Source organism: Mustela nigripes, chromosome X (genome assembly GCF_022355385.1).
Source record: "Mustela nigripes isolate SB6536 chromosome X, MUSNIG.SB6536, whole genome shotgun sequence".
Taxonomy (NCBI): domain Eukaryota; kingdom Metazoa; phylum Chordata; class Mammalia; order Carnivora; family Mustelidae; genus Mustela; species Mustela nigripes.
Window position 1 is genome coordinate 29,099,976 of NC_081575.1, and position 13,243 is coordinate 29,113,218.

The 13,243-nt window shown below is 38.7% G+C and overlaps 1 protein-coding gene across 1 annotated transcript; it reads right to left on the bottom strand.

Annotated features, from left to right (window-relative positions):
- Nucleotides 1-1,508: 1,508 nt before the first annotated feature.
- On the bottom strand, nt 1,509-13,026 carry MCTS1 (MCTS1 re-initiation and release factor). The gene is made up of 6 exons (XM_059385742.1): nt 12,815-13,026; nt 11,478-11,630; nt 10,836-10,933; nt 5,804-5,937; nt 3,180-3,247; nt 1,509-1,717 (listed from the first exon to the last, which is right to left on the bottom strand). The coding sequence occupies exons 1-6, from the start codon at nt 12,823-12,825 to the stop codon at nt 1,636-1,638; spliced, it is 546 nt and encodes a 181-aa protein (XP_059241725.1). The 5' UTR covers nt 12,826-13,026; the 3' UTR covers nt 1,509-1,635.
- Between the last annotated feature and the right edge of the window lie 217 nt (nt 13,027-13,243).

The window sequence follows — 13,243 nt, forward strand, 5'->3', positions numbered from 1 at the left end:
AGCGGACGTACCGCTATAAACTAACACATTTACATTTTAATGTGGGAGTCCTCAAGTCCTACAAGTTTCATTAGTGGGAAAGTTTCTCAGTCTGAGGGTCAGAGCCCAGATCAATAACCTTCACCTATGTTGTATCTTGGGGGCAAGCTGCAACAGCCAAACGGCCTCTTTTTACTAACCTCCCTCACCTTTCTCACCAACTTCTAACTGTAACACGGGTCACCACAGTCTTGTAAATGTCTGTATCCATCTGAAAAATAAAATCATATGTCATATATTGGTAAACAACCAAATGAAAATGACTGAGACACTAGAACAGCAAGGTTATTGAGAAATACCCACTGTCATTATGTACATTCCCATTTAATTCTCATTTAATTCCCAAAACAGTTTACTGTTCTTATTGAAATAGGTCCATGGCCTTCATAGAACACTTATGATATGAGATACATGTTCTCTGGGGCATACAGAGGGGATGCAAATCTGAAAGCTCTGAGCATCTGTGTAGTATGAGTTTCCCCAGCTTTGGGACAGGGCACTAAATAAATCCAACCTGAATCTCATCAAGCCTATCTGTTTATGGGTTACACAGGGGGGCATAAAAACAAATTAAACTACTTTATAGTGATACAACTAACAAAATCCAGAATGCAGGAGAAAACTCTGTAAGACAAAACAACCAGATTTCTTCAATCATTAATTTAAAGGGGAAAAGACAAAGGGAGAATTTCTAACGTAAGAGACTTAAACAAATAACCACCAAATGCCATATATGGACCTTGTCTAGGACCAATCTCAAGCAAACAAATGGTTAAAAAAATAAAGAGGCAATCAAGTTCACTTGTCACATATTTGAACCAGATATTTGATCATATTAAGAAACAGTTAAATTTTTGAGGTGTGATAACGATAGTTTAGGTGTGATTATAGTTTTTTTACACTTGACCTTAGCCAAAAGGCCAAGAAGCGATGATGATAGTTTTTTTTAAAACCACTTATCTTGTAAAGATACATATTAAAGTTTGGATAAAATTATATATCTGGGATTTGCTTCAAAATAATTGGGGAGTGCAGTGGGAAAGAGTAATGAGATACAGATGAAGTAAGATTTGCCATGAATTGAAGCTGGGTGATGAATACAGAAAAGGTTCATTATCCTATTCCCCACCTACTTTCATATATTCTGGAATTTTCCATCATGAAAAGTTGAAAAACAACAATAAAACAAACAAAAAACACACAAAAGAGAAAGGGCATTTCTAAGGAGTAATGGGAGAAAATTTCCAGTCTATCTTCCAGCCCCATTAAGTAGGCAGAGTCTCTGGGGGTCAGCCATATACTATCAAGTTCATTTACCAAGTCCTGCCCTTCATTTTACATCATTAGTCTAAGAAAGGACATCAAGTTGTCTGAGTTTGATTACTTACCAGATACCTCTTAATGTCCAGGTTTACTACCCAATTTTAACTTGACTTTAAGAAAAATTAAAACAATTTTTGAAGCTAACAGAATTTTAGCATTTGTTGAATTTATTCAGCATAACCACAGAGGTATTGTCTTCATGCTGTCACACACAGACACAAACACAGATACAACACAATATCCGTATTTAGCCAAGTGCATTCCTTCTGAGGCTCATTTATATGTCTTCATATGCCACAGCCCATCATTTAAATAATGGATATTTTCAATGCCAATTCCTTTGTTGACTTTCTCACTATAGAAGGAAAAAAGCATATAAACATATTGTTATGAATTTTTATAGGCTTACTTATGATAAATATAATTCAAAATGAATTGCTATTTTGCAATTATTGAGCCACGTGTAGGGAATTTACTTATATTACATTAACATTATTGACTACATTAAACTACATTACTCTGCTGCAGTTCCTGTCTTTTTTTTTTTTTAAAGATTTTTTATTTGTTTATTTGACAGACAGAGATTACAAGTAGACAGAAAGGCAGGCAGAGAGAGAGAGAGGGAAGCAGGCTCCCTGCTGAGCAGAGAGCCCGATGCGGGACTCGATCCCAGGACCCTGGGATCATGACCTGAGCCGAAGGCAGCGGCTTAACCCACTGAGCCACCCAGGCGCCCTGCAGTTCCTGTCTTAAAGTGATTCCAGTGATCTTACTAGTTGGTCTATAGAAACAAAGTAACGATGTCACCATACCAGGAGAACATCAAAGTGTTATACTTAACCGTGAAACAAAATTAATAGAAATAATTTGGTCATCAAATGAGTTCCAAAGTTTTTCAGTATACTGACTATATTTTGGTAATATATCTTTAATATTTCCTTAATATTCTATACTACCAGGTCAAAAGAGAAGATAAACACTGTGTAGTACTGAACTATGTCACTGGTTTAAAAATTAACTGTGGGGCGACTGGATGGCTCAGTCAGTTAAGTGGCAGACTCTTGATTTTGGCTCAGGTAATTATCTCAGGGTCCTAGGACAGAGCCCCACGTCAGGCTCGGTGCTCAGTGGGAAGTCTGCTCAAGGACTCTCTCTCTCCCTCTCTCTGTCCCTCCCCTTGCTCCTTCTCTCTTCCTCTCTCTCTCTCTCAAAATAAATAAATAAATAAATAAATATTTTAAAATTAAAAAATAAAAGAAACTAATAGCAAAACATCTTTCCTCCCACCCAATTTAAACCATACTAAATAAGATGTTCCTAAAATACCACATACATACATACATACATACATACATACATACATACAGAACAGCTGTGCTGGCACACAGTTCTTATCTGAGTGCTTAAGAAAGAATGCAATCCGGGAGAGAAAATAGGTTTCAGGGACGCCTGGGTGGCTCAGTAGGTTAAAGCCTCTGCCTTCGGCTCAGGTCATGATCTCAGGGTCCTAGGATTGAGCCCCACATCGGGCTCTCTGCTCAGCAGGGAGCCTGCCCCCCCCCACACCAACTCTCTGCCTGCCTCTCTGCTTACATGTGCTTTCTGTCTATTAAATGAATAAATAAAATCTTTAAAAAAAAAAGAAAGTGGGTTTCAATGGCTTCTTAAGTGTTAGGAAAAATCAGAAATGAGGCTTCTCTGCTTAAATATTTGTAAGATGTGGTATGAATGAGAGCAAATTTAACCTGTAATTCTGATGCTTCCTGAGTAGGCTACCCATATCTCAAAAGCTTAGGGGAGACTAACATGAGACTTACATATCTTCTGCAGACATCTTCATGACTCCAACACACAGAGCATGCTGTTTTCCTTCTGCCATGATTGCCTGAAAACACACAGCTAAGAAAACTATTTATCTATCAAAATGCCTTAGAGAGGGGGTGTCAAACAATGATCACATTACTGGTAAAAGTCACTTTGAACCCATCTTGTATCCTCACCCGGACCACCAACACTCCTTGAGGACAGACACCTAGCAGAGTCTGTAGGCTCATGGTAAATATTCAATAAATGATGAATGAATCTAATTATCATTCTTGGTTGTTAAGTTAAATGCTAATACTATAACTCAATGCCAACAAAACCAAAATTAAGTCATGCAAAAAAGAAGATAAAATTTCTTGCATGTAAGTATTAAAAACTGTGAAATAAATATGTAATCACTAATGTAATCACTGAATGATGGTTTTATTTAATAGACACATTAAAATAATTATTAAATCTCCAATCTATCTTTAAGAATTCAGTGTTTCAACCTTTCTAGAACAACCAAAATGTTCTTGGTTATCATTTGAAGCCTTTAGAATGTTAAACATGGTGTGGCGCATGGGTGGCTCGGTCAGTTAAGTGTCTGCCTTCAGCTCAGGTCATGATCCTGGTTGTCCTGAGATCAAGCCCCACAGGGAGCTCTCTGCTCAGTGCAGAATCTGCTTCTCCCTCTCCCTCTGCCTCTACCCCCGCCTGTGCCCTCTCACCCATGCTATCTCTCTCTCTCAAATAAAATCTTTTAAAAAACATAAAATGTTAAACACTGCAGTACATATTCTACAAGGTAAACGTTCAAGGGTACACAGTATCTCTCTGTACTAGTTTTGTAACTAAAAGTCTAAAATTATTTCAAAATAAAAATTGCTTAAAAAGCAAAGGCTTTCTAAATTTTCCATTTAAGGGAAACTCCAGAACTACTAATCTATGACACTTAGAAAAATCATAAACATAAAAAAACAAACCCTGTCCTCACAGAATACTATTCTCCATTTTCTCCACCTCACTTTCAGTTCATACATTCATTCGACGTTCCAAAAATATTTGAGCACCTATTATGTGACCAGTATCTATGTCAATATAAGCTTTCCTAAGATATAAACATACACTTTATATTACCCCTTAAATATAACTGCCACAACAGAGGATACTATCCTTTCGAGTACAGGACACACTCTTAAACCCACTTCAACAGCCTTCCCACTCCACAGTGATTTCCCTATTCCTACCAAGTATTCTCTCAACCTGAAACAAATGGCCACTTTATCTATGACAAGATATCCTCCTGTCCAGATAGTTGACAAAAACCCAGTTAATCAGGGTATCTCGGTGGCTCAGTTGGTTAAGCCACTGCCTTCGGCTCAGGTCATGATCTCAGGGTCCTGGGATCGAGTCCCGCATCGGGCTCTCTGCTCAGGAGGGAGCCTGCTTCCCTCTCTCTCTCTCTCTCTCTCTGCCTGCCTCTCTACCTACTTGTGATCTCTCCCTGTCAAATAAATAAATAAAATCTTTTTTTAAAAAAACCAGTTAATCTAGAATATAGCTAACCACCGCTGTAGAAATGAAAATAATGCACAATTATTCAACCATATCATTGAGTTTTAAGGACTACCTGAAACTTAAACATTTCTTTTTGAGTAAGTATGTTCTGAGGCCTAGCCAACTTAAAAATGAACTTTAGGGGCGCCTGGGTGGCTCAGTGGGTTAAAGCCTCTGCCTTCGGCTCAGGTCATGATCCCAGGGTCCTGGGATCGAGCCCTGCATCGGGCTCTCTGCTCCTTGGAGAGCCTGCTTCCTCCTGTCTCTCTGCCTGTCTCTCTGCCTGTCTCTCTGCCTGTCTCTCTGCCTGCCTCTCTGCCTACTTGTCATCTCTGTCTATCAAATAAATAAATAAAATCTTAAAAAAAAATGAACTTTAAAATGAAAGTTGGGAATTGTCCATATTTCCCACTACCCACTTCTAACACCCTACCTGATATTTAAGCTCTTTTCCCTTTTGAGTGCTTTTACTGCAGTGCACATGGATAAGCCACCAGTAAAAGTAGCAAGCCGATGCCCGAAGAAGTGATCTAGTCATATCATACATATCCTCTCCATTAATAATCAAGTTTTATTATTATTTTCTTTAAAGATTTTATTTATTTGAGAGAGAAAGAGTGAGTGAGCAAGAGAGAAAACACAAGCCATGTTGCGGGGGCAGAGGGCAGAGAGAGAAGCACACTCCCCACAGAGCAGGGGCCCCCCATGCAGGGCTTGATCCTGGGATCGTGACCTGAGCCAAAGGCAGATGCTTAACCAACCAAGCCACCCAGGTGCCCCCATAATCAAATTTTATACTGTGTCCTGAGTCTTGATAACACTGGGCCATAACTGGGCTGCAATGCAGCTGGGACTCTTTTATTACTTGTTTCCATTTAACTTCTAAGATGGGACATAATTTAGTCTCAAGAAAAGATATTATTTCCCACATCTTGAAATGTAACCAGAAAGGAATGAGATAACAGTAACAGTAACCTCCAAAAAGTACATCTAATTTTCTCTGGAACAAAAGATCTTTCAGTAATGACAAAAATACTGTGAATACATTTTTTTAGCAGTTACAGCCTGGGAAGGATACAACAATTGTATCTACTACAGCAGGGTAAAGTTTAGCTCCAGGAGAAGTTAAGCCTGGACACATGATATTTGCTCCACTGAGTACAAATTTGATGGCTCCTTTATCAACTTGCTGGTGTGGCAGGATAAAAGGATCTAGAAGAAAAGAAACACATTACATAAATTAATGAGGCTAATGACTGAATAGAAAAAGGCAAAAGACATGAACAAATATTTCCCCAAATTATAGTATTTTGACAGATGCAAAATAAAACTAAAGCACCTCCTTTACTTAGCAAGTTGGTAAATATTTTTTAAAGATTTAATTTCTTTCTCAGAGAGAGAGAGGCTGAGCACAAGCAGGGGGAGCAGCAGGCAGAGGGAGAAGCAGGCTACCTGCTGAGCAAGGAGCCCGATGTGTAACTCGAATGTAGGACCCTGGGATCATGACCTAAGCCAAAGGCAGCCACTTAACCGACTGAGCCACCCAGGTGTCCCCATATTGGTAAATATTTTTAACAAAAGTAATCCCCAGTGCTAGCAAGAGTGTGGGAAAACTAGCATTCTTATACATTGCTAGAAGGCTTGTAATTGGGTACAATCTTTCTTTAGGACTACTTGGCAACATGTATCAACAGCCTTGAAAAGGTTCAAACTCTTTGACTCAGTAATTCTATTACTAAGACTTTATCCTAAGAAAAAATTAGAGAGGGCCACCTGGGTGGCTCAGGTGTTAAGCATCTGCCTTCGGCTCGGGTCATGATCCCAGGGTCCTGGGATCAAGGCCCACGTTGGGCTCCCTGCTTAATGGGAAGCCTGCTTCTCCCTCTTCCACTTCTCCTGCTTGTGTTCCCTGTCTTGTCTCTCTCTGTCAAACAAATAAATAACATCTTTTTTAAAAATTAGAGATACATAATATACTTAGGTAGAAATATATTCATTGAAGTACTACTCTTTATAATAGAAATAAATTGGAATCAACCTAAATGTCCAACAATAAAGAGATAAATGACTTAAGTATAACATACATAAAACATAACCATATTTTTAGAGACTATGTAATACTCAGGTAAATGTTCATACTAATGTTAAAAGAAAAAAAAATAATAATAAAAAAAAAAAACACCAGGGTCGCCTGGGTGGCTCAGGTGTTAAGCATCTGCCTTCGGCTCAGGTCATGATCCCAAGGTGCTGGGATGGAGCCCCACATCGGGTCTCTGCTCAGCAGAGAGCCTGCTTCTCCCTCTCCCTCTGCCTGCTGCTCTGCCTACTTGTGCTCTCTCTCTCTCTCTGTCAAATAAATAAAATCTTTAAAAAAAAAAAAAACAGCCACTACAGAGATCAGTGGGTGGTAGGGGTTGAGGGGAAGGAGCAAGGGACAAAGAGGTGGAGCAAAGGGTTTTTAGGGCAGTGAAACTGTTTTATGATACTATGATAGTACATAGTGATACTGTAACAGTGCATACATAACATTATGCATTTGACAAAACCACAGAATGTACAATGCAAAGAATGAACCCTAATATAAACTATGGCCTTTGGTTAATAATAATGTAAGAACATTGGTTCATCAATAGTAACAAATGCAGTACATCAATATAAGATGTTAATAACAAGGGAAGGAGGGTAGGAAGTACATGGGAACTCTGTACTTTCTGCTCTATTTTTCTATAAACCTGCAACTGTCCTAAAAAAAAAAAAACAACTCTATTAATTAAAAACTATTTAACAGAGTGCACAACTTCAAAAGGAAAAAAATACATATGTTTATACATACACCCAACATAGCAAATAGAGGTACCTGGGTGGCTCAGTCAGTTATCCTTCTGCCTTCAACTCAGGTCATGATCCCAGTGTCCTGGGATCAAGCCCTGCATTGGGCTCTCTGCTCAGTGGAGAGTCTGCTTCTCCCTCTGCCCCTCCCCCTGCTTGTTTTCCCTCTCTCTCAAATAAATTTTTAAAAAAAGAAATACACTGATATACTAGCTATGGTTATCTCTAGGTCATGGAAATACAGATGATTTCATTTCTCTATTTTCCAACTCTCTATGAACATGAATTCCTTTTGTAATCTCAAAAAACTTATTTTTGTGTGTGTATGTGTGTCTACTAATAGTTCACAATCTAAGAAGTAAAGGCTTCCTGAAGGATTCAAAACTTTTTAGACCTCTCGGGGTTTTCTGGAAATAATAATTAACTGGTAAAATTTATTCACTTTTTAAAAATACTTTATTCATTTAACAGAGAGAGAGAGATCACAAGTAGGCAGAGAGAAAAGCGGTGGGGTGGGGAGGCTCCCTGCTGAGCAGAGAGCCCATATTCGGGGCTCGATCCCAGAACCCTGGGATCATGACCTGAGCTGAAGGCAGAGGCTTATCCCACTGAACCACTCAGGTGCCCCTCAAATTTATTCACTTTAATGCCCTACCACTAGCCCTCCTACTAGTTAGAGAACAAGTAAGTCTTCTTCCAACCGAGACCATATATTAAACATGGATTCAAATTTAAACATCTTATTTAAAAAAGGAACCTGAATGAACGCATTTATACATAATTTGCTTTCCAGTTCTCCATCCTCATTAGTACCTGCCCTTTAATAATATGATGATGATGATCCTGATCATGGTAAGGACAATAATACACAGTAGTAGTGGACGGTTTTTGCACAAGGGAATATAGTAATTACTATATCACTACAGCGGCTATCTTATATTAAGCCATTACTGTGTTCCAAACACTGTGTTAGATGAATTATATGCACAGTCTCATTTAATGCTCACAACCCTGGGAGATAATACCATATATCCTTTTTCTTGAAGACTTTATTTATTTATCTGAGAGAGAGAAAGGGAGAATGCAAGTACACACAGGGGAGGAGGAGGAGGAGGAGAAGGAAAGGGAGAGGATTCCAAGGAGACTCAGCGCTGAATGTGGAGGCTGATGCAGGGATAATATATCCATTTTAAAGATAAGGCAATAGGGATGTCTGGGTGGCTCAGTGGGTTAAGTGTCTGCTGTTGGCTCAGGTTGTGATCTCAGGGTCCTGGGATCTAGTCCCAGGCTCCTTGCTCCTCGGGGAACCTGCTTCTCCCTCTGCCTGCTGCTACTCCCTGCTTGAGCACTCTCTCTCTCTCTCTCATCTTCTGACAAATAAATAAATAAAATCTTTTAAAAAATAAGGATAAGGCAATAAAGCTTAAGCACGTTAAGTGACTTGACCTGTTTAAGTGGCTTGGCAAAAATGACATGTGCTGGGAATTGAACCTGGTGTTCCTAACTCCAAGTATGCTTTTAACCACCATATTACTGTGCTTCTTGCAAATCAATAACTTTAGGATGTCCTAAAAGGTTGGTTCCTAGCAAAATATCATTAAATAGGGACATTTCTCTCTTCCAACTTATTATGCAAAGTCTTAGCATAGAGGAAAACCGTAAGAATAGTTCAATGAACACTTGGACACCATCCACGTAGATTGAAAAACTCTTCATTAACCCTTTGCTCTACTTGCTCTATCTCTTTTTATTTCTACACACATATTTTGTCCTCCACCATTTGAAATTTCAGACATAATGCTTCACCATAAGTACATATCACCTAAAAATAAAATCATTCTCCTAAATAACCACAATATTATCATACCTAAAAATTTAACACTAGTTGTACAATATCATCTTTAGCCAAACCATGTTCAAATTTTGCCCCAAGGGTCTAAGAAAGTGTTTTATTTCTTTTGAGGCAGGGGAGGAGGGCTTGAATTTTGTTTTTCAAACCAGGACCCAATCTAGATTCATGCAAGACATTTGAGCATTTTGTCTTTGTTCTCTTTTAGTTAAAAAGGAATTAATGTCATCAAAATGTCCTAATGTCACCAACATATTTTCATTTTAAACTTTTCCCATTGCATCAGGACTCAGTTTCTCTCCATTGTACTTTTTTAATCCGAGGAAATCAATACTTAATCAAATAACTGTAAATAATCCTTCCTAATCTGTAAATAACCTTCCTAAATGATAAAATGCTTCACCTCTTTTAAGACTCGCCTTACCGCTCCAGACCTCCATTCTACCAGGTAATTCAAAATTGATCTCGTCTTACCAAAAACCAAACTCATTAAGTTACCACTACCATCTCTAGAGCCCTCCAGTTGCTCCCTTCCTTTCTGCCTCTTGGCTGGAATGCCAGAAATATACTGGTTTGAAAAGCGGAAATTTTGACTTCACAGTTAAAAACCTCTTGCACATGAAGATTGTATCTCCTTTGGATTTTCTTTTGTAATGTACTCAGTCTAATAATAATGTAGGTATGTAAGAAACATTATTTCATAACACCTGAGCTTGGCACTCAACTAACAGTAACTGGGACTCCCACAATTAGTCAGTCCTTTCCTTTATACAGAGTTATCTCTACAAGACAAATCTACATACAAATTTAAAAGAAGGAAGTGCTCATAGCACTTATCACCGTTTGTGAATATTTATGTATTTATCGAATGTATACATGTATACATGTGTACATATATATATATGTAATTATCTAATTGTTATCTATTCTTCCAACAAGACTGTTAGCTTCATAGGGACAGGAACAATGTCTGCCTTTGATTCCTGTCATATTCTCAAGTAGCTAGTTCAGAGCCTGACACAGGGTAAGTTCAATAAATATTTGCTCAATGAATGAATGTTCTTTCTTGGCCTTTCTGGAATGCCTAATAAGAAAATTTGCATTTTTTAAAATTTACTACAAGATGGGGATTCATTTTAGTTTTATATCCCTTATCACCTAGTATTAATAAGTTAACTTCCAGAAATCACTTCTAACTTTCCATGTCCCAAAATACATATTTTCTTTTTTTAAAAAAAGATTTTATTTATTTATTTGACAGACAGAGATCACAAGTAGGCAGAAAGGCAGGGGGGGGGCTCCCTGCTGAGCAGACAGCCCAATTCGGGGCTCGATCCCAGGACCCTGGGACCATGACCTGAGCTGAAGGCAGAGGCTTTAAGCCACTGAGTCACCCAGGTGCCCCAAATACATATTTTCTAACAAGACTTACATTTGTGAAGTAACCTTAGGGTTGGATAAAAAGGCCCTTCTCTTTGTCTAAAAAATAGTAATTCTCCATTTACTGTAAGGATTTCTATATGTTCATGGCTGTAAGACAAATGTCACAAAGTACCAAGTTAGATATTTTCTTTCTAAAATGAATATGTCAAACATCCTTTAGATAACAAAAAATATGAAACATACATCTACAAAGATACAGTAACCTCTTTTATATTTCATTAAATATCCAGGAAAAAAAATCACCATTTAAATTGTTTCACCTACCATAACAGTCCAATAGAGGAATAAAAAAAAATATGACCTACTACAATTTCATTTCACATCTTATTATCTTAATTTCATCATTAGGTAATTCAATAAAACAAATATCTACAGTACAAACTGAAATAAATTCAAGTTTGAATAAAAACACTTAACTCTAATAAAACAATCAGTACACAAAGCTACATTTTTCAGGAACAAAGAGAAACACTTGAAAATACAAATACTGATGTTTTAGTTTTTCTATTTATCTACTTCTATAATTAATCAACCAATGGTTAATGTGAAAATAATTCCATTTATTATGAGTGCAATCTAATCATACAATATTCAGCTACTCTGAGCTTTATATAGAGAAAAATAGACTTACCATCGCACTATTTTGACAGGATCTTTCTTAGGCATGATTTGATTAAGCCATGGTTCAATACCTGGAAATTGTTCTATCAACTGGTTCTTAATACCCTTTATAACTGAGGTTTTCAACTGGATGCAGTTGGACACATTTTCTTTTTCATCAAATCTGTCAAATGATTTTTGCAAGAAAAAGGCATTTTCAAGCAGACATATCAAAATAGCTAAAGGTATTGTTTTCATTAGTCATCTATTCCCAAGTAAGTATTTTAGATGTCTAAAATAACTATGAAATAAATTGTTTTTAAAAATATCATTTCCCTTTAATTCTGTCCAGCGCAAAACCAGTGTCTTAATACAATATTAAACTGTCATGTATACACAATGGAGGGGGGCGGTGGGGGTGGGGGGAGGATAGGAGGCATATTTCACATCCTAATCTGTAATCAGCTACACAAATGCCTTTCCTGGAAAACCCTCCTCAATTCTACCCAGGAAGAAACAGATCCCCACCTATAACAAAACCTGTGTGAAAAAACAAAAGTAAACCAAACCAAAACAAAAACCTCTCAGGCGCTGAAACACAAAAGACCAACCCAAATATAACACAGAAAACTGGCCCCTGCTAGGCTATGCAATCTGCTGAGGTTTTGTTTTGTTTTGTTAAGTGATGATGAGGATTATTTCTAAGATCCCTATTTATTTTTGTTCAAAATGTCATGCACAAAACCCACCTTCCTTTGCCCATGTTCCCCCTTTGCTTTTTATGTCTACCAAGTCTGGAAGAAAAACCCACTAGGTAGGTTCCCAAAGAATTTTTGTCTTCCTTACACTGAACTGCCTATGGGGCAATCACGCTATTTTCAAGACAAGGTTAATCTGGCAGCTAGGCAATAGACATGACAGGCCGCTTGCTTCCTGTCACCCAGACTCCTTCATTCCCAAGACCCAGGAAGTCAAGCCTTCCCTTATTCAGTTCATAACTAATAAACATATGGCATTGAGTGCAGGGCTCTCCTCTGAGCTAAAGAGGATATACCCTTAAATCACAGTGCAAGGATGTGATTGGTAGAACCTAGGAACAGGGATAGGATTGGGAGAGGGGGCAAAAGAGAAAGAGGGCTAAGGAAAAAGAAAATGAGGGTGGGAGGATCAAAACTCGATTGAAGATTAGGGATGGAAAGGTTACAGTGTTGCAAGTTGCGAGTGAGAGCCTAGTACTACAAAAACCTTAGGGAATAAGGATGGCAGGGGTGGGGGAGAGAGAAAGAGGTTCTTTGCTCTCGCCCTCTTCCCCACCCCCACCCCCACCCCCTTTGTGAGCAGCCGATGGAGTCCACAGCATGTCCTTACTTCTTGAACATGATCCAAGGTGAAGGGGACGACGATAGGGAAGGGCCCGGAATGGGAAAAGAGAATTGAAATAGCAAGGGTCCGGCAGATCCTCGTTACACGAGGAAGGCCGGCACTGACAGTCTGAGCTGTTGTCGTTATCCGGAAAGGGAGACAGCCAGCCGCACTTTACGGTTCTCAATGAAATTTGACTACTTCCGCTCCTCTGAGCACGTCGGCGCTTTGGCCGGCCCTTTTTGGGCTACAGATTACCCTCCAGCGAGGAGAGCTGGAAGGGCGGGGCTACAGAAGGAAGAAGAGATAGAGCAATCACTCTAGCTGCAGGAAGAGGAGAATGAAGGGGGTGGAGTAATCGATCAAGGCAGCATTTATGGCAGTTGCGTCAGTTACGGGCTCCTCAAAGGGCCAAGATTATTCCGTGTTTGGTTG

What these genes read in the sequence shown, in the direction of transcription:
- MCTS1 (XM_059385742.1), bottom strand. An exon ending in CCTGTCAAAATAGTGCGATG is followed by an intron (nt 10,934 to 11,477) that starts GTAAGTCTATTT and finishes TTTGTCTTACAG; the next exon opens with CCATGAACATATAGAAATCC. An exon ending in CCTAAGGTTACTTCACAAAT is followed by an intron (nt 5,938 to 10,835) that starts GTAAGTCTTGTT and finishes CTTTTCTTCTAG; the next exon opens with ATCCTTTTATCCTGCCACAC.